This window comes from Physcomitrium patens, chromosome 13 (genome assembly GCF_059467195.1).
Source record: "Physcomitrium patens ecotype Gransden chromosome 13, ASM5946719v1, whole genome shotgun sequence".
Classification (NCBI taxonomy): Eukaryota; Viridiplantae; Streptophyta; class Bryopsida; order Funariales; family Funariaceae; genus Physcomitrium; species Physcomitrium patens.
Genome location: NC_143422.1, coordinates 764,685 through 790,761, shown reverse-complemented (window position 1 = coordinate 790,761; position 26,077 = coordinate 764,685). Strand labels below are relative to the sequence as shown.

General features: G+C 40.6%; 5 protein-coding genes across 8 annotated transcripts; 2 read left to right on the top strand and 3 right to left on the bottom strand.

The window, feature by feature from the left end:
* The first annotated feature begins 1,137 nt into the window (after positions 1–1,137).
* LOC112290475 (uncharacterized) lies at positions 1,138–3,120 on the top strand. Of its 2 annotated transcripts, none has more exons than XM_024536746.3 (2): positions 1,138–2,000; positions 2,088–3,120. In XM_024536746.3, the coding sequence occupies exons 1-2, from the start codon at positions 1,631–1,633 to the stop codon at positions 2,981–2,983; spliced, it is 1,266 nt and encodes a 421-aa protein (XP_024392514.1). In that variant the 5' UTR covers positions 1,138–1,630; the 3' UTR covers positions 2,984–3,120. The 2 variants fall into 2 exon arrangements, with proteins under 2 accessions (XP_024392514.1, XP_024392515.1); XM_024536747.3 differs by having other exon boundaries at positions 1,481–2,000; positions 2,103–3,120.
* A 602-nt stretch (positions 3,121–3,722) lies between these two features.
* Positions 3,723–6,501, top strand: LOC112290478 (uncharacterized). Of its 2 annotated transcripts, XM_024536751.3 has the most exons (6): positions 3,723–4,601; positions 4,937–5,032; positions 5,184–5,306; positions 5,543–5,754; positions 5,956–6,021; positions 6,210–6,501. In XM_024536751.3, the coding sequence occupies exons 1-6, from the start codon at positions 4,418–4,420 to the stop codon at positions 6,438–6,440; spliced, it is 912 nt and encodes a 303-aa protein (XP_024392519.1). In that variant the 5' UTR covers positions 3,723–4,417; the 3' UTR covers positions 6,441–6,501. The 2 variants fall into 2 exon arrangements, with proteins under 2 accessions (XP_024392519.1, XP_024392520.1); XM_024536752.3 differs by lacking the exon at positions 5,956–6,021 and having other exon boundaries at positions 3,812–4,601.
* A 2,217-nt stretch (positions 6,502–8,718) lies between these two features.
* LOC112290477 (single myb histone 4) lies at positions 8,719–13,119 on the bottom strand. Of its 2 annotated transcripts, none has more exons than XM_024536749.2 (7): positions 12,722–13,119; positions 12,386–12,558; positions 11,299–11,507; positions 11,092–11,176; positions 10,240–10,323; positions 9,335–9,800; positions 8,719–9,112 (listed from the first exon to the last, which is right to left on the bottom strand). In XM_024536749.2, exons 2-7 carry the CDS (start codon positions 12,533–12,535, stop codon positions 9,069–9,071), a joined length of 1,038 nt encoding a protein of 345 aa, XP_024392517.1. In that variant the 5' UTR covers positions 12,536–12,558; positions 12,722–13,119; the 3' UTR covers positions 8,719–9,068. The 2 variants fall into 2 exon arrangements, with proteins under 2 accessions (XP_024392517.1, XP_090111260.1); XM_090255134.1 differs by having other exon boundaries at positions 8,719–9,089.
* Positions 13,120–14,520: 1,401 nt separating this feature from the next.
* Positions 14,521–17,994, bottom strand: LOC112290476 (protease Do-like 9). The gene is given in 9 exon segments (XM_024536748.2): positions 14,521–14,789; positions 15,052–15,156; positions 15,336–15,386; positions 15,626–15,727; positions 16,051–16,132; positions 16,134–16,275; positions 16,433–16,624; positions 16,855–17,035; positions 17,797–17,994. Coding segments are annotated over 9 exon segments (1,152 nt in total). The 3' UTR covers positions 14,521–14,690.
* Positions 17,995–18,732: 738 nt separating this feature from the next.
* On the bottom strand, positions 18,733–20,680 carry LOC112290474 (glycylpeptide N-tetradecanoyltransferase 1-like). Its single transcript, XM_024536744.3, has one exon. The coding sequence runs from the start codon at positions 20,678–20,680 to the stop codon at positions 19,370–19,372; it is 1,311 nt and encodes a 436-aa protein (XP_024392512.1). The 3' UTR covers positions 18,733–19,369.
* Positions 20,681–26,077: the final 5,397 nt, after the last annotated feature.

Genomic DNA, 26,077 nt, shown 5'->3' with positions numbered 1-26,077 from the left:
GTGAAGATTCACTTTATGAAAAAAATCACATTAAATTACATACATACATACATACATATGTAGTGATTAAAGGAACTTTTTTATTTTTATTTTTTCTTTTAAGATAACTTTCTTTAATAGAACTCAAGTGATCTTTCAAACATATTTTAGCAAGACTCTAAAATTTTCAACTATAATCTTAAGTGCAAAGCAATCTAGTGGTAAAGTTTGCAAATTTTTAGAACTTCTCTAGTTATCTTTTTTGCACGTCTGCAGAATCTGTGAAGTCTACTTTGCCAGATTGTGTCGGAAGGCACACTGGATACAAATTGCACATTGAGATCAGGTGTCATGTCACTGCTTTTGCAACACAGAAGCAGTGAAGCAGCAAACTCTTCAACAAGAGAGCCCAGCTTAGCATTGTGAACTAAATAGATTTGAGAGAAAGAGTACCTTTTACACGCACTATGTTCAAAATTATTGAAGATAATGTCAATGAGAACTAATTGTACCTGATCAATGAAAGACCTACGAGGAAACATGTCATAATCGCAAGGACACTGATTACCTGTATTTGGGGATCTTTGTGTTGGAAATGTATGGCTGTAAGCTTGTTACCACAACCTGAGTTGGTTCCGTTGAGGTTATGTCAACAAGTATATACATGTTAGAAAATAGGGAGTTGCTCAAAATGCAGAAACTGGATGATGTCCACAAAGGGCAGAGCAGTGCTGGAACCTCGTGAAAAGTTAACGGAAACTAGCAAATTGAAGTCCCAAAAAGCAGAGAAGTGAATGAGCCAGTGACAGTTGCAAGTCTTTGGCTTCTTCGCGAGTGATAATAATAACCACCATAAAATTACACCATTTGGGATAGCCAAGGGGAATTATGAAGCAAGGCGACGGTCGATGATTTGCAAATCTTGAAGCAGACGACAGTACACCCTGCAATATTTAATGATCTGCTTCAAGCTGCAAGGGCCAACAGTAACTTAGATCCATCATCCATCGTTCATCATTGAGCCATGACCTGAATGTGTACCTGATCACCTGCATCCACACGCCTTGCCTCCCACCTTCGCTTCCCAGCTTCTCCTCACACTCTGCTTTATGAAAATCCACTTTGTCCATGTCCCATCAGATAGTGTTCTGACTTCTTCTTCTTCTTGAAGACGGGACGGAATGTTGCACTAGCTCGACGAAACCTATCAATCTGCATGCACGACGTTTGAAGTTTAAGTTTGCTCATTGTCTGATAGATATCACAGTCTTGTCACTAAGATGTTGCTCTTTCCCGGGTCGCATTCTACCCAATTGTCTTTAGTAGCCCTATCATGCACATTACGTTAACTTCTTTCGCATCGCTCAATGTTTAGTGTACATTTGGGATAGCTGAAACATTCTTGCACTGTGTGGCCTCTCGATCTGTTTCTGCACTCATGTATACCTAGGGGCTCCTCACCTCCTACATGGTGTGACTTCATAAAGTTGTTTGAAGGGGGTATGGTCCTGTAGAGTTTTGTCTACACACACACAAGGCAGTGCCCATCAGTGCTTTACAGGCTCTGTTGAAAACATCGTGGCATCCAGAGGGGGGTCGGAAATCATGTCGACTTGCTCGTAGAAAGTAGCTTCGTTCTTTTTTCAGCAATATGAAGAAGTACGCTCGACTCAGGTCAACTTCGGTGACAGACCAATCTGAGCCATGCCGAAGCCCACACCCTGATCAATGCACAACTCTCTCCCTAGATGACGACCCTCCTTGCAAATGGAAGAGCAATAACATCGCCTCACCCTCAGGCAGCTCCAAACGCGTCGATGTCCATTGTGAGAATGTTGACGTTGCGTCTTCGTCTTCCTCAAGAGTGCATACGGAGACTCTTAAGAAGTTGAGCTCTCTCAAGGAGAGTAGTCACCTCGATGATCTGAATTTGAAGCCACCGCCAAGGGGTAGAAATGCGGCACAGTGTGGACCGGGTGAAGTCTATGGCCCCAAAGTTGAGAGTAACGAGTCCTTGCCTGGTAACTAGCCCTGCCCTTGCCATGTCCAATTGCTGGGATTTATTTTCATTAAATTCGTCTCTGAAAACTGACTAAAAATTTGTGCAGTATGGGGGTTCGCAGATAATTTGCAAAGGTCAGGATCAGATCTAAACAACAGGTGCACGAGCTTTAGTAGTGTTGGGGTTGGTGCAAAGAGGGCGATGGGGATTACCAGTATCTCCGAGTCGCCCTGCACTCTAGCGATGAATAATCGTAAGTTCACTCATCGAAGAAGCGCTTCTATGCACGATCATGTGGGTCAATCAGCAAGGCTAATCTCTGCTGCTATGAAGCCCACTGCCCAAAGACCGGCTGCAAAGTCAGGTTTAGGTTTTCTAGAAGAAGGTGAAGAAGCAGAAGCAGCAGCATGGTCGTCCTCGTATGGCCAGCCCAGAAATACTTATGACAATGCAGCGCCATCAGCTCGTCGATTTTGTGCCAGTTCTATTACCTCTACCAGACTCGCGCAGAACAACTTCTCCTCTCCGCTGCAGAAGAGTTGCCTGTGGGAAGAAGTCGAGGAGGATGATTTTAGTGCAGTTAGGGTTGCTAGAGCATCGGCAAAAGTCAGGGCAAGCGGTGTGCAGTCGATGCGGTACGATCGATTACAACCTGAGGTATGCATGGCGGGGGAACTGGGCAATTCCATGGACGAGATGTGCAGCCAGTCCGTGCGGGAGGGAGTGGCGCATGCGCAGGCCATTGCGGCTATGGCTAAAGCGTATGCGGAGAAGTATGGCCTGCCGCAGGCGGTGGTGGAGTGTGTGTCATGTGGGCGGGGGCTAGGTGTGATCGTTGAGGGGAATAGCCCAGGTAGCTACGACTCTTCGTTTTGCCGGTCGTGTCGCCCGCCCGTGCTTGCCAAATCCAACAGCAAAGGAGGGAAGGGTATGATGCACTACTGTCGCAAGATCCTTCTCCGCATGGGCAAAAAGCCCTCCCACAAATACACCGTGGTCTGAAATTAGTTTATTGGCCCGTTCCTGAACAATGTAGTTTCATGCCGGTTAGGATGAAGCTCCTATGCCACGCCGGAGAAGATCTGCAAGTTCATTTCAGAAGGTCACATTTGTAAAGCTGTGCTCTACTTAGTCGCTGATACTCTAGAATCGATCATGGGTTTTTGTTGTGGAATGAATCTTCACATAAGTTGATTAGATGTCAGTTCTATACATAATACGACGGTATGATTTCTTGGCGGTTGCAATTGACACGAAGAAAAAAGCTCAGTCGTTGTTAGTGCAATTCAAATGATCGTGTGTTTGAAGTTGCATTGACCTTCATTCCTTCTGGTCATCGGATCCAATGCCCCAACCGGTTTACTGCGAAGAGACTCCCCACATGTTCCTTTGTCTTCACATTTACGCCATTTACACAACCATCTTTGATCCACCACCTCTTCCGATGATGGGAATAACGGCACAACCTACAGTACCGGCACAACGGTAAGAATGCATGCTATACTCGGACATGGAAAATTGAATGCAAGCTGATCAATCACTTGTGTTGCACTCTATCATCGGCCACCACTGTACTACTTTCAAAGAACCGAAGCACACGACTGAGTTGCTGACAAGAATGTACTGGTTACTAGTCGGAACGTGTCCATTGGGTACCGCCCACGTAGGCGCAGCTGCTCATGGAAATTTGGAAATGGATTTTGCCGGGACCTGGAGACGCCTTCGGGTATAGGACGTTATCTGAATTTCGGCGAGACCGTAGTGACGAGGAGTGTTCATCACCACACTAACCTAACACCGTGACACTCGTCTGAACCAAGTTCCCTGAGTGCCGTGATTGTTTCTAGTGCGGTTCCTCTTGAAAGCTCTTCAAATATGATTCCATAGCATTCGTGTTTGTGTGTGTGAGCACGACGGTATGCAGCGAAGATGCTGTTGTTATCTTATCACATAGCGCACGCTGTACAGTTAAGCGTAAAGATGAAGACACAGGAGTATTGCGGCACCTTGCGATACTACAGGGGAGCATGCAGTAGTATTATTTGAGGCCTATTTTGTTCCAAGTGTCTCAAGTATGGTTCTCAGCGCAGTCACTCTTCTACCATGCTTCTGAAATCTATGCCGTTAATTCACAGCCTGTTCCGATTTGAGAGATGCTGAATCTTCCTTTCAACGTTTTTAGCCGTGGACCATCCGCGGAGCTTTACTTCTCCAGTTTAGCTCCGACGAGACATACGTTTGCGCATAGAAAGATAGTTTTCTCTCTTTCTAATCAAGAGAGTGGAGCGGCGAGTCCTTCATCAGGAATTGAAATTGGTCAATGTCCGTTAAGGGTTTTTGGAACTGATGCGGTGCATAAGCAACAGTGAGGGAAGTCGTCAGGGTTTATTTGTGCATGTGGCCAAGTAGTCCCCTCCGATTGAGTTGTAAGACACCATGGATGCTCTGCAATTCTACGAATCCAGCTCGGATTCGGATGTGGACGAAGAAACCGAACGGCGAGGTTTCTGCGTAAAGCGTTTCAAGCCTGCTGCTGAGGATAAGACTGAAAGCTCTTCTGCATTACCACTGTCACTGCCACCGCCTCCGCCTGAACTTTTCAGCTCCATTCCAGATGCAGGTACCTCTTTGATCTACTCTTCATTTAAATGGAAGAACCTCTCATGGATACTTGCGTTGTTTTAGTCGAATTAAACCCTAAAATCAGGTACATGTATCCAATTACTTGCTTACATTCTAACGTAACGTTGGCGAGTTAAACCCTAAATCTTAAGCTTAGAAGCCAAGTAAGCATCTGAATGACTCTTGATCACCACCGCATTTCAATGTGAAGATGCAAATGAGAGCTCGTAGATTTGAGTCATATAGCAAGAATAATCAAATTTACAATAGAGAGGTAATAATCCCTCATTGTCAACCTCTTACATGCTTCCAATTGACCTTTTGCTGTACCAGCGGGGACCAAGAAACGGACTCGAAGTGATCATGGGGGCCGAGTACGAGCTTTCCCGCACGTTGAGGGAAACTATGCACTCCACGTATACATTCCTGGTAATTGTGACTCTCTTTCAATGTGTATGGACTTCTTGAATTACCTAGCAGGTTGTGCAAGTCTGGCTGTCGATCTTGTATCTGTATTCTTGTTTCCCTATTTTTCTTCCCCTAATTTGGTTCTGAAATTATTCCATATCTCCGGTGGCAGTGGTATTGTCAGCTTCAATACGAACCAAGATTGCTCTTTATCTTCAAAAGGCTGTGTCCTTATTTCCAAGTCTTAAGTCTACGGAGGATGATGATTTGTCGGCCAATGTCGGATCAAATCAAGGTACCCTTATTTGCGGTCTACCTTCTAGACATGTACATTCGTATAACCTCGAGACCAGAGTCGAATGCTGCGTTCCTTTGACTTCTATCTTTTCTTGCATGGACAGCCAAGAGTTGTGTGGTAGTGTGATTCATAATCCTACTCCTCTAGGTGATTGGAAGTTTGTTATTTTATTTTATTTTATTTTATTTTTTAGTTTGGGGAAGTTTGATTCATGCCATTTGAATGTTTTCCAGGCATCAAGTTAGCAACTGAGTTCCATATTAGCCTTGGACGGACTGTTCCTATACGTATTCATCAGATAGACACAATGGTGCATCTGTTACGTCGAAAATTTGAAGGTCAGAAACGGTTCTTGGTCGAGTTCGGTACCTGGGAAGTCTTCGTCAATGATGATCGGACTCGGTCCTTTTTGTCACTTGAAGTTGTGGCAACTGGATATGCAGAGGTAGAACCATCTGAAATTCCAATTTCAGCATTACCGTTGCATATAACTGCCGATCCTGGGTAGGACTTAAATATATCACTTAATGAGGAATCACTGAGCACTGGCATTCTTGTAAATTTCGTTCTAGTGCTTCTTGGATTATCATTGAGACTGAAAATTTGGGACGAAATTGTTTCTTTGTTGGGGTTGTTCGGGGTTCAGATCAAGAAACAAGTGTCCTTGGTGGACCATGTTTATACACTGCACGGTTTACCAACTTTTTACCCCGTATGTTTTCTGTGTTGGGCTTATTGAATCGACATACATTCTATTTTTACTCAATTGTGGGGCATGTCCGAAACTCATTGCTAAAAATTGTGAGTGCAATGCACTGTAGAGAGTTGTTTTCACCTTGTCAATTTCTCATTCTATAATAAAGTATGCTCATGTTCAGAAGTATACTTGGTTTGTGCCAGAATCCTCGGCCACACATCTCTCTGGCGTGGGCGCTGGGTGACGTCAAAGACGCCCTTGCGACCGTAGCACAAGAACTGAATACAATGGCGTGCTTTAGAGAAGAAAAGTCAGCCTGTTTCTTCACTTCCTTAGCCACTAAGGTTGAGTGTAGAATAGGACAGAAGCTACATCCAATCTGGACAACTAAGGACAAGAAGAGTATGCTTGAGCTTTCGGAGACCGTCAACTAGTTCATTTATTGCAGAGATTGCATTGTAAATCAGTCAAATATAATTCCGAGGTTTTTCTACACATGATGGCTCATCGTGGCAAGCTCATGTTCAAGTCAGCATTCTACAATTCAGCTCGATTCGATTGCAGTAACTGTGTTTCATGCTAGCATTGTTAAGCAGTTGAATAAAGCTGAATTGTATTGAGCTGAATGTTTTATGCTAGGATTGTGAGAAGCAGTGCAGCTGTGTACACTAGCAAAGAGGTAATTCTAGTCGTTGCCGTGTGGGAGCATGATAATCCTAAAACCTCATCCGTCTTTTACGATGCTTCCTGCAATTAAGTCCTGCGGTAGCCTGTAGAGAACTTACACGGGTCTGCCGGGGCCTCTGAGTTCTCTTGAAACTAGCAAAGCTGGCACCTTAGCGTTGCTTGAGATACACCATGGTGTTTCCCAGCATCGTCGTCACATTCGCTGGATTGGCTTTAAAGGATATTTCACAATGCCTAATGAACGAACGTTGATGAGGAAAGGATAGTTCAACAGTGGCCCAAAGCAGATTCAGGGTGGTGAAGGAGTGGGAAGGTCAAGAGTGGAGGGAGGTTCTCAACGCTTACGAAACATTAAGTGCCAAGGGCGTGATCCACCAAACAGAAGCATCCTCGCCTATTCCGGATCAACACTGTCACTTGCGTCACTTCCTTATGGTGCATCAATCACAAGTTCTTTTCGTCAACCTCATCGCTGGTTGTTCGGGCGGAGGCATTCCCACTGCAATCTGACTCGCCAAGCTTGGTCATTCATTGGTCTTTTCTATTCAGTGTTCTAGCTTTACAGTCATGATCAACATAGTAACGTTGTACACCACCGTTGCTACTGTGTGCCGTTTAATCATTACCTACGTCCTCTTTTGTTGCCATAGGTGGAAACTTCTGTTGCCGTCAGTAGAGTTAGCTACGTCAAAAGAAGATCTTACTGTGACCCCAATTTGCAGTGTCTGCTCAGGCAGATCCCTGAGTATAGAATCTCCAGCAGTGAGTGTAATAACACCAGCAGCATACATTCCCGTGTATGAAAAGCTGTGGAGAGAAATTGGCTGGTACATTTCAGAAGCCACTATCACCCTCCTTGGAGACATGATGAACTACTACTACCTGTGAGCGGGAGTTGCCTTCAGTGCCTGGCTTTCATGTGTTCAGACACTAAAAAGCTGTAATTGAGAACTCTAAGATGTTCAACAGCTTAGCGTCCAGTGTCGTAAAGCAACCTTCAATGTTCACTACAAGACAAGTCTCGTGTTGAGTGAAAACGTTGAAACCACAAACCCACCGCGTTGAAACAGCATCCACCTCTGTGATTGTAATGTTGCAAGACATGCTCATGTGAGCTTCTTTTACAACCAGTATGTGGATCAAAGAAGGGTGAAGGGAATGCATGGAAGAGGTTTTCTAAGGAGTTTGAAAAGTGGACATGTGGTTGCAAAATTTCTTGATTTTGATGGAGTTACATTCTGGTCTTGCTCCCCTCCGCGGTTACTGTTCGTTTCGTGCTTTTTGAAGTATGTTTAACACTTGGTTATATACAGTTGATGTAATTGCTTCATCATTGTCTTGTTTGTGATGAATTCATACGATTAGTGAAATCCTCAAAGAAGTGAGGAATGTCGTCCATCACACCAATACAAACACATTTTAATTTGTTCACTGCAATAACTTCAAAAAATCATATGTGTACATTGAACATAAATACTTAAAATGATTTACTTGAAATTTCAGCATAATTCATGTAGATAACGATGTTATAATCATGTTACTATTTTTATTTTTATTATTAATAGAAATATAACAAACATGTAGAGAATTTTGTTTTGACAGACATTAGGATGAAATTTTTAAAAGAAACCACATGTATCAATTTGGACATTTTCAGTTACACTATCAGTGATAGTTTCAAGTAAATCACTCTCTGATGTCCCAATTACGACATCAAAAAATCAAACACTTCACAAACAATCAATAAATACGCAAATCCAATAACATAACATTTGGCCTCGTTTGAAACACAAACTTCAAATCACAATTTACAAAAAGCAATTAGAAAGTCTATCAACTGAAATCGAAACTATTTGAAACATTAGAACAAAACTAAGATGGACCTCGTACCGCTCCTTTTCGCCAAGCAAACTCCAACTATTTAGCTGTCTTTCTAACTTTCCAGTAATTTTCAAATATAAAATTTTTCCAACACCAAAATCAAACGGAATGGAAGGTTCTCAAGAACGCTGGGCAAGATAAAGATTTTGATAACCAACGAACCTTGAAGGATTGAATAAGAAATTTACAACACAGAGAGTCGCTGTCGTGCATAGAGCCTTCACAAAGTACACTATCCTTTTAAGATACAAATGCTGAGCCAGAAAAGCTACCAACCCCTGAAAAACTCAAAGCAGTAAAATACCAAACCTGGCGTTGCTGATTCCAATTCCCATGGTAAATTAGATCTAAATTAGGTGGCCACTATATAAACAAGCCGGATGGTCTACATTACAGTTACCCTGCCATGAAGGACTTGTCGTAACCTAGTCGTTGTTGACTTCATCCCATCTGATAGGGTTCGCAACGCACGTCGGGGACCAATGGTAAATTGCTTACCCGTTTACTGCAACTTCCTGCATCATTGCCATCCCTTGCACTGTTGCATCACCGCGAATACAGAGTCAATATCAAGCAAACCAACATCCTGGAAGAGGCGTTTTCAGCACCACCATATGTACCTCCTTTCACTCCCCTTCGTTTTAGACTTCACACAAAACTCCCCGTCCACTGCCACTACTCCCACAACCTTATCTCAACCCACAACCAACTAAGCACACAAACCTTCAAAATACTGCCCTCAAATGGTACCGTCACGTACATTTCTTTTGAGGCCTGATTGCTGCTGCAGCAGCAACCTCCGCAGCAGCTTCCAGAGCCTCCGCTTCGGCTTCCGCAGCTTCGGCTTCTCTGGCAGCAGCTTCAGCAGCGGCTGCAGCGGCCTCTGCTTCGGCCACAGCCACGGCAGCTGCTCGAGCAGCCTCCTCAGCGGTCTTTGCCCTGGCCCTTGCAAGGTGCTCAATGTCCGTTTTGGGCTTTTTATACGGCTGACTCTCGGGCCTTAACTTCTTTGAGCTATCTCTAGGGTCCCACGAATCTCTGGGAAGCCGTGAAGGATGTCGCTTGTTGCTCTCCTCGATCTGAACATCCTGCCGTCTCAACCGAGACTCCTTCTGTACACGGCCATCATTGACTACGATGGTATTCTCCCTTTCCCTGTATTCGGGCTCCTCCACAACCGGTGCTGGACTTTCGTTTCCTTCATTCATCTTATAATTCTGCCGTACCTGTTCACACAAATAAAACATAAGAGCAACATCTACGAAAAGACTCAAGGTACATAGGCTCAAAATCCATGCTCTTCACTCCCTCTCCTCTGAAAATAGATAAATCCTGTTACAAATAATTAAATTCAAAATTTCAAAATAATTTGTATATAAATAAATACAAAGACCCCAAATGGGAGCATAAAGTTCAACCAGTCATGGAGGGTGCCGCATTTCAAATCCGTAAGTCACCACAAATCACACAGATATATTAACCCTCCACAGAAGCCCCCAATTATGCTTCTGTAAACACTCTTACCGTCTCCCACAACCTCCACTCTCTTCACTCCCACACTGTTTCCATGTAACAACCATAAAAGTAAAAAAAAAAAAAAAAAAAAAAGAAAAAAAACACTCCCAAATGTGCATTCGCACTTTCATGCTTCCAATAATATCTCACCTTTACTAACTTCCCTGCTAGAGCTAGCTCCTTCAGTTTCGTTGTTAGCAGCCTCCGAAAGTTTGAAGGTACTGCATGCCGCTCCTGGATCCTTCCAACACTTCATAAATCAGCGTTTCGTCACATCTCTAAATGTCAACAAACTCACATCCTAACACAATCAAACTCCTAATCAACACCTGCTCCCCTCACTCAACAATCATCACCACCCCATTACCCCCAACTTCCTCTCAATTGCCTCTACCACCTCCAAACTTACACTCCAACTTGTCACCGGCTTCAATTCAGCCAATACTTCTAAAACCCTCTCCCCATCCTGTCGTTGGTAACGACCCTTCACCCCGTGTCTCATTTTCCCCTCCATCAGGTTCAAAACATCCCGGGGGCCACCACACCCACAAAAAAGGCTACGTCCCCCACAATTTCAATACGTTGGACGAGGAGCCTCATACCAAAACAAAGAGGCATTTCATTTTGCCCTCATCCCCACATATCATGTCACCATCAACCATAACCTCACTCACCTCCACACTTCTCACTCATCACATCTCTCACAGTATGCCACAAAACATTCAATACACTACCCTCTCTCCTACAAATTTCAGCGTCGATCAAAGCTTCACCCACGTGTAAAAGTTCATCCACTTTGCTTGCAAACATACTATTCCAACAACACATAACAACACCCTTCAAAGCCTTGTATGCTCAACGCACCTCGTCGATTCCGGCTACACGAGCCAACTCCCACATGTTGAGGATACAACACATCCTCGAGACCAAAATATAAACACAAAAAAAAAGAGCGTACACACAACACTAACATGCAGTCCACGACCAATACTCCCACATTACCTCGATGTAGCTTGCAATGGAGGCGTTGCTGGATCCATATGTTTCTTTCAGCCCCATCACAGCTTCAAAGACCATATCGTCATATCTGCCATGGACGACCATATGTTTTACAGACGTCACTGATATGTCATATTCTACGTCTTTCGACCTGTCATATGTAACAAACTTAACTCATCGGACCAAAAACATTGACAACCCAAATATTACCTGGAACCAAGTGACTTGCGATCCCCAGATGTATCCGCGCTCTCCCTTTTCAGAGCTTGTGCATCATCTATTGGCGGTAAAACAGCCAAAGGAAGCACCGATACTGCATCCTCCATCAAGGTCATCATCCCTGGCCCACCAGTGATGGCCAAGGGCTTCCTTGCTGAACCAAGCCCATTGGCACTTACACTCATGTTCCGCCATTTATCCTGTCATGAGGCAACCACCAGATGATTATCAACAACCTCTCTAACCCAAGACTTAACGTGCACCCAGTACTTCAAGTGCTGTGAGGGGACTTGTAACCTGGTTTACACCGCAAATTAAGTTGCGGTACCTATACGGGTATGGGTGCAGATGAGAGTGTTAGGGTGCCTTTGTAATCGCTCGAACAGAAGACCATGTAACAAAACTACCTAATGCTTGCTAAATAAACCGCGCAGTACCTTCCTGTGTCCGTAATCTTAGAGCCACAGTATTCAGTTCAGATATTAAAATACGTTTTTCATTTTCAGAGGCGGGACAGACAGATGAAATGGTAGAAGCAAGTACACCAACTGGAACTTTGACTTATAAGAACAGTCCCAACTCCGGCTGAACACATTAGGGTGGGCAATCCGCACGGACAAGCGTTTAAAAACATTATTAATTTGATCTCAGCAACAAATTAACAACCACGTTTCGCTACTCTTTAAACGGTTGTGCTTCCAAAACGCTTTAAGCAAGAGATGAGAAAGATCCCAAAGCATACTCAAGACTTGAGTCAAACAGGTCGGATAATCGACCTAGATTGAGGTTCGTGTAGCTATTAAGATGCGAAGTGGTGTGATCAGAAACATATCCGCATCAACCTAAGTCCCACTATAACCGGGAAAAGAGGACTCATTACCTAGCATAAAAGTTATCGAGACTGACTCTATATGCTTAGGAGCATAAACTACGGGGCAGAGGCATAAGAGTGGGAAGTGCACCAATTCGTAAGGAATTAAGCTGACAACGTTAACGGTCCAAGGAAATCTTTCGATCGTTGTGAAGTCGCTACAACGAACGAAGAAGGGAGGGGAAGTGAAGGGAAAAGGTAAGGTACCTTAAGGTCGACGTTGGAACGAGAGGTGAGACAAGGGCCGAACTTAGAGTCCTTTTGAATCGCTCTCCATTTCCCAGGTCCATATTTCTCGACACCAGCGCGGAGAGCAGCCTCTTCCTCCGCAGTCCACTTTTGTTTAGGAGCTCCCATGACTGGACTATAACGACGAAACCCTAGGGGAAAAAAGTTAGCAATCAATCATGAGACTGGATAGATGAGGGGAAGACAGACGCAGAGGGAGGCAGAGGAAGAAACCCTAATGCAGAGAAAAAGTGAAATAACGAAAGAGAAAGACAGGGGACAAAGAGGAATCGATAAGCGCGGGCGGCAACTAGCCTAAGGTGCGGGGAGTATGGTCATCGAGACGCTCTCGCGCAGATAACACGGCTCCGAGGGTGTGGGGGCGATATGAGGTCACTCATCAAGAGTAGTGATCTAATCAGCGGTCGTAGTCGTGTCACAACCAAGCTACGTTATAGAAACACCCGCCATGATAACTCTCCCTCGGAAAACAATGGTCAACGCATTCCCGCACTCTCTTTCCTTGCGCGCTCGCTCACTGACTGCCTCTCTTTCTCTCTCGTGCGCAGTCTGTGCTGCTGCCTGATGCCTCGTCGCTCGTGGCTCGTCTCCCTCGAAGAAGGATGATGTTTCTTCGAAGCTCCGCGGGCCTCAGCCTTTACGCACTTGCCACTACAGTAATTTAATTCCCTTTGTGTTCGAGGGCTGCCCCACTTCGTCTCCGATCTCCTTTGTCATCTTGAACTCGCACCCACTTCAGCCTGGACCCGCCATCCATCCCGTCGCTTCACGACACCTATCCCGAACCGCAACTCGGACCCACTGCTGACCCAGACCTAGACCCTGACCCACACCGAGGGCAATCCCCTATGCCTTCCTAGCACTTGACACTTGATCATGCATTATTATGTTTCTTTTTTTGTCATTTTGTTAAAATGATTGATTCACCATACCTCGAGTAGAGACTATGTCACATGGTCAATTGTGTGTGTCGTAACGAGGCGTTTGTGTAAATGGTGAGATCATTCTGTGTGTGTGTGCATGGACTTTCCAAAGTGTGTGTGATGGGGACTAAAATTAATAGTATCCCGCATACTGTTTGATTTTGTTTACAGTGCTTTGTGTGTCAAACCATCGTGTGAAATATCTTTCGATGCGTAGTTGGTGTTCTCGGAATACTTTTCCCGTTCTTGAACATGAAATCCTTACGTCTCTCAGGTCATGACTGTAATATCTTACACTTGGTGAAAGATCTTACCATACAAAAAGAGAATTGTAAGTATACCATTATATCAAGAATTTCCTTGTTCCATCTTGATTGAACATTCAGGCTAGATAAATTAAATTACTACAGAGGGAAGAAAAATTAAAAATAAAAATACATCCACCACCTAGAACAAAGATGTATTATATGCAACAAAACAAAGCGGGGAACACATAACAGTAAAGAATTTTTCAACAAGGATATTAGAAAATGGTTGCTCTTCACCTTTAAGAGGTCAAAACATCATCAAACACCCGAAACTCTGGGAAATCTAGGTTTACAAAATAAAAAATAAAAACTAGCATAACAGTGAAACTAGACAGACCTTGTTCCAACTACACAACAAAATACACCCTGAGTTGTAATCCATACCAAAAGGTACAAAAAATATAATTTAATTCAGATACCAAAATTCATATGGAAATTAAATTTGACAACATCTCAGGTATATGCTTCGTTTACGAATCCCAATGCCAGGCTCCCGATGTGAAGTCACCATGAACACCTAGAAATGAAACAATTCGATTCCAGATCCTACAGCTAAACTCAAGTTTGTCCCGAATACACAAAATATCTGTAGACTAAAAAGGAAAATAAATAAACCATCTATATTTAGCAAGACATAACGGAATACCACGTTGCAATCAAAAACACGTAGAGCTCCTCGGTACAACACCCACCAAGGGGCACACCTCAAGTATGTCATACAGCCTCAAAGAGGTCCTCACAACCTCCTCATCGTTTTCCATTTCGACCTACCAAAAATATTAAAACTTTCTCTTCCAAAAAACAACCACCAATCTCAGCACACTGCGCATTGAACAACAATTGTATAGACAGACACTGCAACTGTCCCTCAAACACCAACTCTTAGTAAGATGTGTGAAACAGCGTTTGCAGCTTCAAAAAATGTAGCAACAATACAATCAACACTAGCTACATACTCTACACGATTTTTGCCTTCCCGATGCAGGAGATGATTCTTCTTTACACAGAACTACCACCTGAGCACCTTCAATACTAAATTTTCAAGTCATGAGACATTGCTGATGGTATACAATGGGTAGCAAGGATCTCAGGGGTGGCAGCCTTGGCTGCCTGGGTCTCCAGAACCAGAACCTGCAAATACCCATGAGTACAATACTTTTTCTTAGGCATCCTCTTCGCTCGAAGAATAATTTATCAAACTGGTTCAAATTGACGCCAAACGCAATCCTCATATAAGGGCTACCAAACAAAAAAAACGGACCGCTCATCCTCATACCCTTCGCTTTAGGTTTACCACTCTAAACCCACTACGCCAAAGCCAAGGTACACTTCACTTCCATCACAACACCTCCAAATTACAACGACTACACAGATTCGCATTTTGGACACACACCTGCTGGTAATCAAGATCGAACCACAAAAATGGGTCTGTGCACTTCTCCACCAAAGTTGCCAGATGCTTCAGATTTCTTACAGGAATGCCATTAAACCAAACAACCTGCCATCCATTACCAGACAACAGTAACACAAACCATCAAAACAGATTTCCTTCCCAACTACAACAAAAATTCTAGCAACATCCGCACGTAATTCATGCGCCGGCTTACATTGGCACCCATTCACGCCTCCCGACCAACACAGAAACTCCTTCTGAACCCTTGTGGAACGGTCACCCACCTGCGTGTTCACAATATCTTCATAACCTATGTTGATATCCGCCACCAGCACCTGACACCCGCATCAACGCCGACAAGTTCGTCAGTGGACGACATTGATTTGTATTTTTGGTTCGAATCCAAATCACATATTTTCAAATGTTGTATAATGTACTCAAACTGACAATAAACAACATATGAAAAACAGAGCACCCCATGATGGAGGGCGTCCAAAACCCTTCCGCAAAGAACATTCGCATACTTCAGGTAAATTCAAAACATCGAAAATGCACCGGGACGGAGTATAAGCACCTGGGACACGACGACGAGCTGCTCATCTTCAGACTGAGACATCGAATGTAGCAGCTTATCCAGCAGCTTCACTGGAGCGTCATAATCGTAGTCCTTCCCATACTGCCACATCCCCCGACAACAACCAGTTATCAATCATCCTCATCGTGAACCCCGCAGGAGCGGAAGGGGACGGGCTTTACAACCAAAAAGGCTGAGAATCGAAACACAAGAAGAGAACAATCGACCTGAACTAACCCAGTTCAAATTTCACATTCAGAAGATTAAATCCACCCCCAAATTCAACTCCACGTCCTCCGATCAACAAACACTTTTTCTGATGCCCACCTACAAAATACCACCGTGAGTGAGTCTCTAGCCACTTTAACCATCACGCCCTGTTCATCCTCCACATCCCACCATATCATATTCCACTGCACACGAACCTCTGAGCGAAGATAAGGTACGGAGATGGCCGCAAACACGATGCCTGCCAGTATGTAGTACGACGGTGGCTTCCCCTTGATGTACCAGCCGTTTGTGGTTCACCAGATCGATATCAAACTCCTTCGACTTCCCATCCCTCAAAATCTTCACCTTGGCACACTCGCCGCTATATTTCTTCGATACCAAATAACTGAACCCGATTCGTTCACCGTGCCTGAAGGGAACTTCATTTCCATGCACACACACATTCACATCTACATCAGCACTTGCCCGCCCACCATCCGCAGTAGCCGGAATCACACGTTACACGTACAAACATCGTGTCCACCACCGCCCACCGAGTTTGGGACGACTTCGTCAAGTTTGGCAAGGGATCCGTACCGGTGCCGTCGTTTGCAATATCTATGCCATCGAAACTCATCAGGATGTCTGAAGCTCGCAACTGTGCGAATGCAGGTGCAGTGGGCTCCACGCGTCGTATGCGAACACCATTCTTGGTGCTCTTCATTCCCAGCGCCTTCCGAAGATCAGGGTTTTCCATTTTTTGCCATTCGATACCCAAAATCGGAAACCCTGCAATGTTCGCATCACATACACCGCATGATTATCCACCCAGATCGTGTACTGGCTCGAAGTAAGCACCACAGGCTACTACAGCCTCGCCATGAAACCCAAGAACCAGGATGCAATAATGCAGACATATAACAACCGAGCACGACGACCCTGCCTTCACATGTGCAAATCACATAATTGCATTCCCTCTACCACGCGCAACGCGTAAACGCCACCTTATGTCCTACTACCTGTGTAGTCGTTGTTGCGGACGTAATCCGTAATAAAGTGATCAATGACCGGGGTGGGAACAACGTATCCGATGTTCTCAGCATCCTCGTGCTTCAGCGACTGAAAAGCGATTCCCACGCATTCACCTCTGTCGTTGAAAGCAGGGCCTCCAGAATTCCCACCATTTATAGCAGCATCAATCTGCATTCCCACCAAGAAAGCAAGTAAATCCAGCAACTCCCCACAGGCTCCCCAAAACAAGTCCCACAACCCCAAAACCAAAGAAACCCGTGCAACAGCTGTGCGCTGAGAGAAAAGGTGAAGTGTGAAACTGAACATATACTTACCTCTCAAAAACTATCAAAAAAAAAATAAACAAACAAACAAACAAACAAACAAACCCAAATCAACACAAAAAGGCACTAAAGTCATCTCGACATCATTCCTGCCCTCATTGCTCCCAGCGCAGTCAATCTCCCAGTCCTCTGACCTACCACTGCCTCCAACCAACCACGTACACTGACCACGGGCTACATCTGGACCCTGTCAAGTCGGCACGACTTGATGATGCGATGGATTTTTGCACCTCAGCATGTTCGCGAAATGTCGAGGCACACCAAATGTCTCGTGCATGCTTCGGAGTCGCTACGCACAGGGAGTTGCGTGCTATACATCCTGCCCCGAATCCGACAGGGGCTAAGCTGTCTACTCAAACTAGTACGTCCACAAACGCCCGCATCTTTTTCTAAACATACTCAAGAGCGGAGACTGCCCTTCTTGACTTCGCATCCATACTTAATGGACACTCGACTCCACCTAGCCGTTCGTACTTCGGGAAGTGTAACACCACTGTTATTCGGACCAGGCCACACTCTCATGCTTAAATGTACGTGCCGGACATTCATCGATGACACCACATAGTTTCCAAATTGTGCACATGCCTGTAGCACCGCGCTCCTCACCTGCACGCCCAGCAACTCTGTTGCGCCATGCACATATGACGTGACTTCGATGCGCGACACCACGCCGCTTGTCAACAAGATAGTGTCACCGCCAATGGGATACCCCACCACCGTCACCCCGTCTTGCAGACGAGGCAAAGACCCAAAGTTCACCGGCGTCACATCCTCCCAAAACTCGTCGTTGCTGACGGTCAGCATAGCTGTGCACGCAAACGCCAATACAAATCATCAGCATCTCATCCCCGCCCTCCACACATCCATCACCTCCATGTTATCCTACAACCTCACACTCCAACATTCCGACGACCTCTTCGCTTCACACCCGCACAACCATCATCCGGCAATGACGCCAATATATTCCGCCCCCCACACCCAACACTACGGCGACACAACGTGAGTCCCGTGCATTCTGCACCCACCCACGTCCAAATCTCCGCAAATCACCAACACCCCGTCTCTGCAATCTACTCAACGTACACGCAAGTCCTAAACAGTGCGCCGCAAATCACACCACGCTCCCGTCACACTCAGCTCGCACTGCGCAGACCGCATGACCGCCTGCACATCCTCGTACCGTACTCGGCCCCTCGCATACGCTCATGCACTGGGCAGCAACTGACCTATGTCGCATTCGGTTCCAAATAGTGATTGGCACATGGGATCAAGTTCAACCTATTAAATATTTTGTGAATGTACTATAAAAACAAACAAGACCAAACAAAAGTATTACACCAAAGGATGTTGAGTATTAGCTTTTCAGACACTTCTCTTGCTGATGAAGTTGTCACCATGCTCAATGCAGGAAGTTGCAAATGGAACAAATTCACATCAATAGAACATCATTCAAACATCAAAAATCTTTGTCAACGAAGTTGAATTGTAAGCCCTGCTTATCGAAGAGCTTGGAAGATATAGAGGACCAAAGTGTCAATGTGATACTTCAAGTCAAGTTCAATTGGATTGGATGAAAAAATTGTTCAAGAAAGAGAAACAAGTCCAATGTAAGATACATGAGACTTCGTGAGACCTTTCAACTATACAGTTGACCTAAAGATGAACACAACTCACTGATATCCTCAATAATTTGGATCGTAGACAAAGCAAGGACATTCTCGAACCACTAATACTGGTTCATGGAAAAAAGAACTTACTAATGCAATGCTGTCACTAAGAACTAACATCGCAGCAACAGATTACAATATCAGGCTATACATTACAGAAGCATTGGTCGCCGGAGACGTTTATTGCTGTGTTCACGTTGTGAGTATTACAGCATGTGATCTGGGCAAAAAAAACACCTTTTTCCACAACATGAAAACAGAAAATAATGCAATGATCTCGGCCTTGGATATATTCTGCACATCAGTCTCCTTCCGATACCAGCATGTGCAAATGGAAAGTGCCATCGCAGAAGACACATGAAATGAACACTGCATTAACAATAAAAGCCATAATGTTCTCTACATTTTTAAGTTACCAGACTGGGATAAAATCCCATATGAATCTACAATTGTTGAAGGAAAGGGCTGAGTTTGTCCCAAAAAAGCATAAGCACGGCAATACCTGCAGAAGACTACAGAAGCACAAGCCCCATCTCGGTGGGTTTCAGTGGTGCTCGCAGGCGGTAGTTATAAAGATAGTAATGAAGTTGACCATCACCAGGCCCAAATTTCAACTCCTTCAGGAAGCTTTCGTTTTGCATGACATCTAGTGCGTTGAACACGTCATAACCCCTTTGCTTGGCTATAACAAGGGCGTCATTCATGAGTTGCAGGAGCGGCATTGAAGTGGCTACATTGTAGTACGAATATGCAGCTTTCAACAACGAATAATTCTTATTTCCAATAATAGTAGACGGCAGTGTATAGAAACTAGCAAAGTCAGTAATTTCGTGCGTCTCTGAATTCTCCACAACAAAGCTGTTAATAACGTTGTCGATGGGAAGGAGCAGGTACTCGACATCGTCCTCAGAGAAATGTGGAGCGACCTGGAACTGCGCGAGGTAGGTTTGCAAAAGTTTAGTCACTGCCACAACATCCCTTCTCTCCATGGGTCGAAATCCTGGTGTAGCTGGCTCCTCAGGTAATCGATAGAGCTTGATTGTCCGACTCATCGTCATGCGAGGTGCCAATCTCGAGAATCCAACGTCAATCAATTTTTTAGGGTTCAAAGGCCTGTGCCAGTACTGACAAGTGGCAATAGGTGTAGGAAGGACCACACCCGCCGTGTATGCAGCCTGCCACATATCCTCCAAATGAACCCTCCTCGTAACCTCTTTAATTAATACAGGGGCAAGCCGTTTTGACCTAAGCTTCTTGTGCACACATAAAAAGTTGATTTCCGCCATCGGGACAACCGTATCATGTGTACGGATCTTTGCAGGGATTCCCGTAATGAAGGCCACAAGTTTCTTTGAAGTTTTAGCACGAACGCCAATATGCCAACTCGGAAAGTAACCTGGGAGAGTAAGCGCCCATCGCAAAAATGAAACCGAGTAATCAAACCTAAACATGTTGTCATCGTCTTCCACATAGTTATTAGTCAATAGAGTGTAAACTTCTTTCATAGTGTGCTCGTCGGCAAGATCGCACGTGGACCATTCGTATGTGCTGGGCAAGTTATACGGCTCTTGACGTACCTCCGACACAGGTTGCGCAGGTTCAATCGGACCCTCGCCCGCATCATCCTGATATTTGCCTACAGGCTGGGTCTCCCAAAACAGATGCCGCTTCTCGTTCTCCACTGCCGTACCTTTCTGGAACTTCCTAGTCACCGCATCCAGAGTGGCAGGACGCCCCATCGCCATGAGGCTGCCATCCTTAGCCGGACTCGAAGATTCTTGGGAGGGTACTCCGTTCGCAGCCTTATTGCCGGAACCCACCATACTCGATCAGCCGCGATCCGTGATCCGTAATCTTGACCAGCTCTTACAAGCGATACTACTCCCGTTACTGAGAATGGGACGGAGCTACTGGCAGGGCATCAAAACATGGTTTAAGCAGAAGAAAAGCCCAACAATCAATGCAAATCCCAAACATTGAAACAGGATAGCAGAGAACAAAACGATATGACCGAATCCAAGGAGATGGGATGACACAAACGAGGGGGGATTAGGGTTGCGGAAGGAACAGGAAGGAATTCAAGGATCATACGAGACGTGTCACTTACGCACGGTACTGGCGGTGGGAAAGTGGAAGAGGAGGACAAAGATGCAGAGGACATGCAGAAAAAGCGTAAGTGAAGGAGAAGCAGAAGACAACGACGACGACCGACAACTCTCCAGAAACGAAAAGCTCACACAGACAAACACATCAGAAGTAGTAGCAGCAGCGGTGGCGAGGATCATATGTAAGGCATACAATCCAGCTAGGAAAACGGGGTGGGTGAGGGCGGAAGAGGAGGATTGGCTCGATCCCTCACGACCGGGCAACAACGACGACGACGAGGACGACGACACTGTCTTTCCTCTTCCCCATTCTCCTCTTCCCTGAACTCCATCGCTTCGCTGAAGGAGCAGCTGGACGGATGTATCCCAGTCGAGGCCCTTCATCCTCATCCACGTCCTCATCCACGTCCTCATCCACGTCCTCATCCACGTCCTCATCCACGTCCTCATCCACGTCCTCGTCCACGTCCTCATTTGTAGACTGCTCCACTTGCCATTGACTTTCAAATATTGCAGTCAATTTTATGCTTTTGAAAATTTCATGTAGGAATGAATGGATGCTCCTTTGCAATTGGGAATATGTCCTGGTATGAGCCATGTCAATGGTCCATTGACTGTGTGATGTTAAAAGGTTTCGGAGCTAAATCAGGTGCTAATTTTCAATGATTAGGATCTGGCATATGGGGTGAGAATAGATGGTCATTTAATACTTTAGATGATAGTTTCAGTACACTCACCTCTCATAGTTTCTAAAATTTACTCTTAGTTTTTTTTTTATTATTATTATTCTTTGAAAAGGTTAATCTATTAAAATGTCTAAAACTTACAATTTCTTATCATAATTTGTGTTTACTTAATGCACCAAAATCATAACCCATGAGTTAAAATATTAAAAATTATATCACTTATGAATCTTGTTAATGTCTTTTAAGAGGAAAGGTAAGCTATTTAATTGTTACTTTAATCTCAAGAAGTATTTTTTTTATTATAAATGTATACTTTTTAGTGGATATTTTTATTTTTAAAAGATTTAAATATTAAGCTTAATAATATACTTCAAATCAAATTATCATCATATCCTGATTAATGTAACATCAACAAAAAATAAATACTTCACAGCTATTCGAAGCAATCATCCATAAAGATAAAAATCAATGGTGTGCAACAAAATAAAATAAATTATTTAAAATAATCTAAGAATAAACTGATAAATAAATAATTAATGATTTAGTTTATTTGTACACTAATATGAATTGGTTGATTGGTTATTAGTGATATGTGTGTGTATGTATATATATATATATATATATATATATCAAATTTGTATATGCATACAAAAAACAAAGTGTATGTTTTTTATAAATGGATTTTATATTAATAAGTTATTTTTTTCTAAAATATTAGATTTAGTCAATGCTATCTCTGAATATAATGTATGTAAAAACACTGAATATTTTTAAATATATACATAAACAAAAACACATCATTTCTAATCTAAAATTTGTTCCAAATAAAAACAAATGATGGTTTGAATATATTTTGGATCTAAATTACATGAATATGATATTATTTTTTTAAGTATATAGATTATAAGTCATCTTTAAAATTAAATTTATATTTATGATATATATATATATATATATATATATATATATGTATATCTACAAAATATATATTTTATAGCTAGAATTTTTAATTTTTTTATAGATTAATAAATTTTAGAAACCACCCAAAAAAATATTATATTATATTAAAAATCATTAATCTTCTTTAATTTTATATAATTATTCTTAATTAGTCTTAAAATTTCTATTTAAAGAATAACTATAAATTTATATTTTAGAATATATATAAATTTAAGAGTAATTAAATATTTTATAATTAATTAACTTATTTTAGTTTTAAAATTTTATGCTTATTTCTAAATAACATCATTTTTTAGAAAAATATATTTAAATTTAAATAAAAATAGAAGAATGTAATATACACACATATATATATATATATATATATAGATATGATTGTTGGATCAAAGAACATTTACAATAGAAAAAAAACCTATATAAATCTCAAAAACCACCTAATTTGTAGAAGACACATTTAAATTCTATCTAAAGTTCAAAAATAATACAATATTTTTTTTTACAAAATATCTATTAAATAATTTTTTTTTAAAATTGTACTAAATGTTTTACAAAGATATTTTTAAATACTCTTCTAATATAATTTCTTTCAATTATTCTATAAAATAGTAAATTTGATGTTATGTAAAGTTTAAATATAATTTAACACATTTAAGTTTCACTATTATATTGTCCAAGTTGATTGAATTATGAATTAATAGAATTTACAAGAATATCTAAAGTCTTTGTATATATATCTTGACCTTCTTTAAATCATTGTCATACCTAATTACTGAAAATATATTATTTTATTTAAAATGCATATATATAATTTGATAAAACACTTTTTGAATATATGACTTCTTTCTTTTGTAAAGTATAGATAAATTTTCAATTAACTTTAATCAACTAAGATTTTATATAACTTTTTAAAATTTTATTACAATAACATAGATGGACTATAACATACATTTTTATGTTTTTATTATATTATAATTTTAGCCAAATTTGTTTTAAGATTATATATTTTATTTTATTTTATTTTATAATATACAGATTATTAATATTAATATTGATAAAATATATGATTTCAGTATTTATTTTTAGTAATACCTATATAAGTAATATATATAATTTTTAATTATATGTATTTTTTCATGGACATAATAATAATAATAAATAAATAAATAAATTTGATAAAAAAATATACTTTTATATTATTAAAATAAAAAATTAGACAAATGAGAGGTAAATTATATATAAATCATAAAATTAAAATGAATTTTTTTTATTATAGAGAGATTTGAGTTAAAAATTAAAATACAAGAATAGTAGCAATAAGATTGATAATCGTTTTAATAATGCCTTTATGAATACTAGCTATCAAGAGGGTCTTCTATAAGCCTGTCAAAAACCACAAGACTTATAGCCTAAGCTTCAAGTTATAAAATGCCTCTAACACAACATTCTAAAAGAAAAAAAAATTATAGTATAAAATTAAATAGCTACATGGAATATTTATAGGATTTTGAAGATCACATTTGTATTTAATAAAATTCTTTAAATTTCCTTAAGAAATATGTCAACTTCCAAATATGTTTTATCTACTTCTACTTGCTTCTATTTACTTAAGTAATATAAACATTTGTTATTCTCTTCTTTTAGGAGACAAGTTTCACAAGCAATAGTTAAGTTAATATATAAGTTTATGGTGTCTAAGATTTGTTGAATAGTTTTGTAACAAACTTACATCATTGTTTTATTCAAAGGTGGTTGATAGGTTCTTTAAATTATTGATAATTTTTTATTTTAAAATGCAAATTATACCTTGTTGTTTGATTGTTTTTGATGCCTTCATAACTACCTTCAAATAAAACATTTTGCATACTATCTAGCATAATATCTAATTCTAATGGTAATCTTAAATATCAAAAGTCTCTTCCAAGATTTTAGTAGCAAATATACTATATTCCCATCTATTCCAAGAAAAACACGTCTTTTTTAAAAATCTTCATAACAATTCTAATGTTATGGAGGTTAAAAAAACTTGAGTAATTTATTTAGATATATTGCAATTAAAAATAATTAAAATAAAATTATTGACTATTAATTCTCAATATTGCAAAGAATTTTGTATAAATTGATCTTTAAAATTCTTTCTCCTTTATTTATACCACTTTGCTTCAAATAAGTGATCCATAATTTTATGATATTTATCAATAAAAAAACCACAAATCTTGATGTGTTTATAAGATTCTTAGATGGCCCTTTTTTGCATTTGATGATATTATATTTTTATAAATATACATGATATTTTAATTTATTTAGTATTGCTTTGAATCTAAAATCTTTTCTATTCTAAATTTTAAATTTTTATTTATTTCAACAAGAGGTAGTGGTAAGCCTTTTTAGTATATTTATTAATATCTAAGGCTTGTTAAAATATTTATGGAATAAAAGATAAATCTTTATTTATTTTGATAACTACAATAAATGTTCAATTGGATAATTTTTTTAAATAATAATTGCATTAAAAATTTGAAAATCCAGATTATTGCAAGATTAATTAGTCTTGATGTTATAACAAAGTAATTATGTCTTTTCACCAACTTTGAATAAAATTTGATTTTTTATTAACACTTGCATTAAATTTTTCTTGTTTTTGAGCTACTTTGAAGTTATATCTTCATTGTTGCATGAAAATTTTCTATTTTTATGCTATATCCTCTACTACTAAAAATTCTATTTTTAAAATTTTGAAAGTACTAAATTAAAGATAATAGTTATATTTAAAGAAAAAATAATTATTGAATGGAAGCATATACTATATTAATTCATATAAACGTTACTTAAAGAAAGACAACTTTCCAATCTTCTTGATGATAATTGATGGTATATTGCATTTATTGCTCAAAAACTTAATTTATTCATTTTTCTACAATCAATGAATTTAAATAGAATTTTTTCTATTTTTTAAATTTTTATGTCACAATTAATCTGTTGAGAATATTTTTCTATCGAATTATAGCTAATATTTACTTATAAGTATCTTATTGTGGATTCTTTATTGTAAATAATTTATATAATTCTTTTTAAAAATATTTTATTGTATATAGTATTTTTTAGGTATCTTATTAATGATACCTTACTAAAGATATTCTATTTGGGGCCTTCTTTAAAAAATCTTGAAAGGCATATTGCTATAAATATCTTATTTGATATTACTATAAATTTCTTATTTGATCTTATAGCAAATATCTCCAACAATATCTAAAAAGATACATTGTTGTAGATATCCTACTATTATCCTACATAAAACACTATGTTTGATACCTTATGCATTTTTTTTTTGTTGTAAATCTAACTTCAAAGTGAAATAAAATCCTTCCATAGCCTAATGCCTAGAACATTTGTATATTAATTTTTACAATATACAATAAAAATTAAACTTTTTTTATAAAATATTTATAAATATTATAGACCTTCAAGTGAA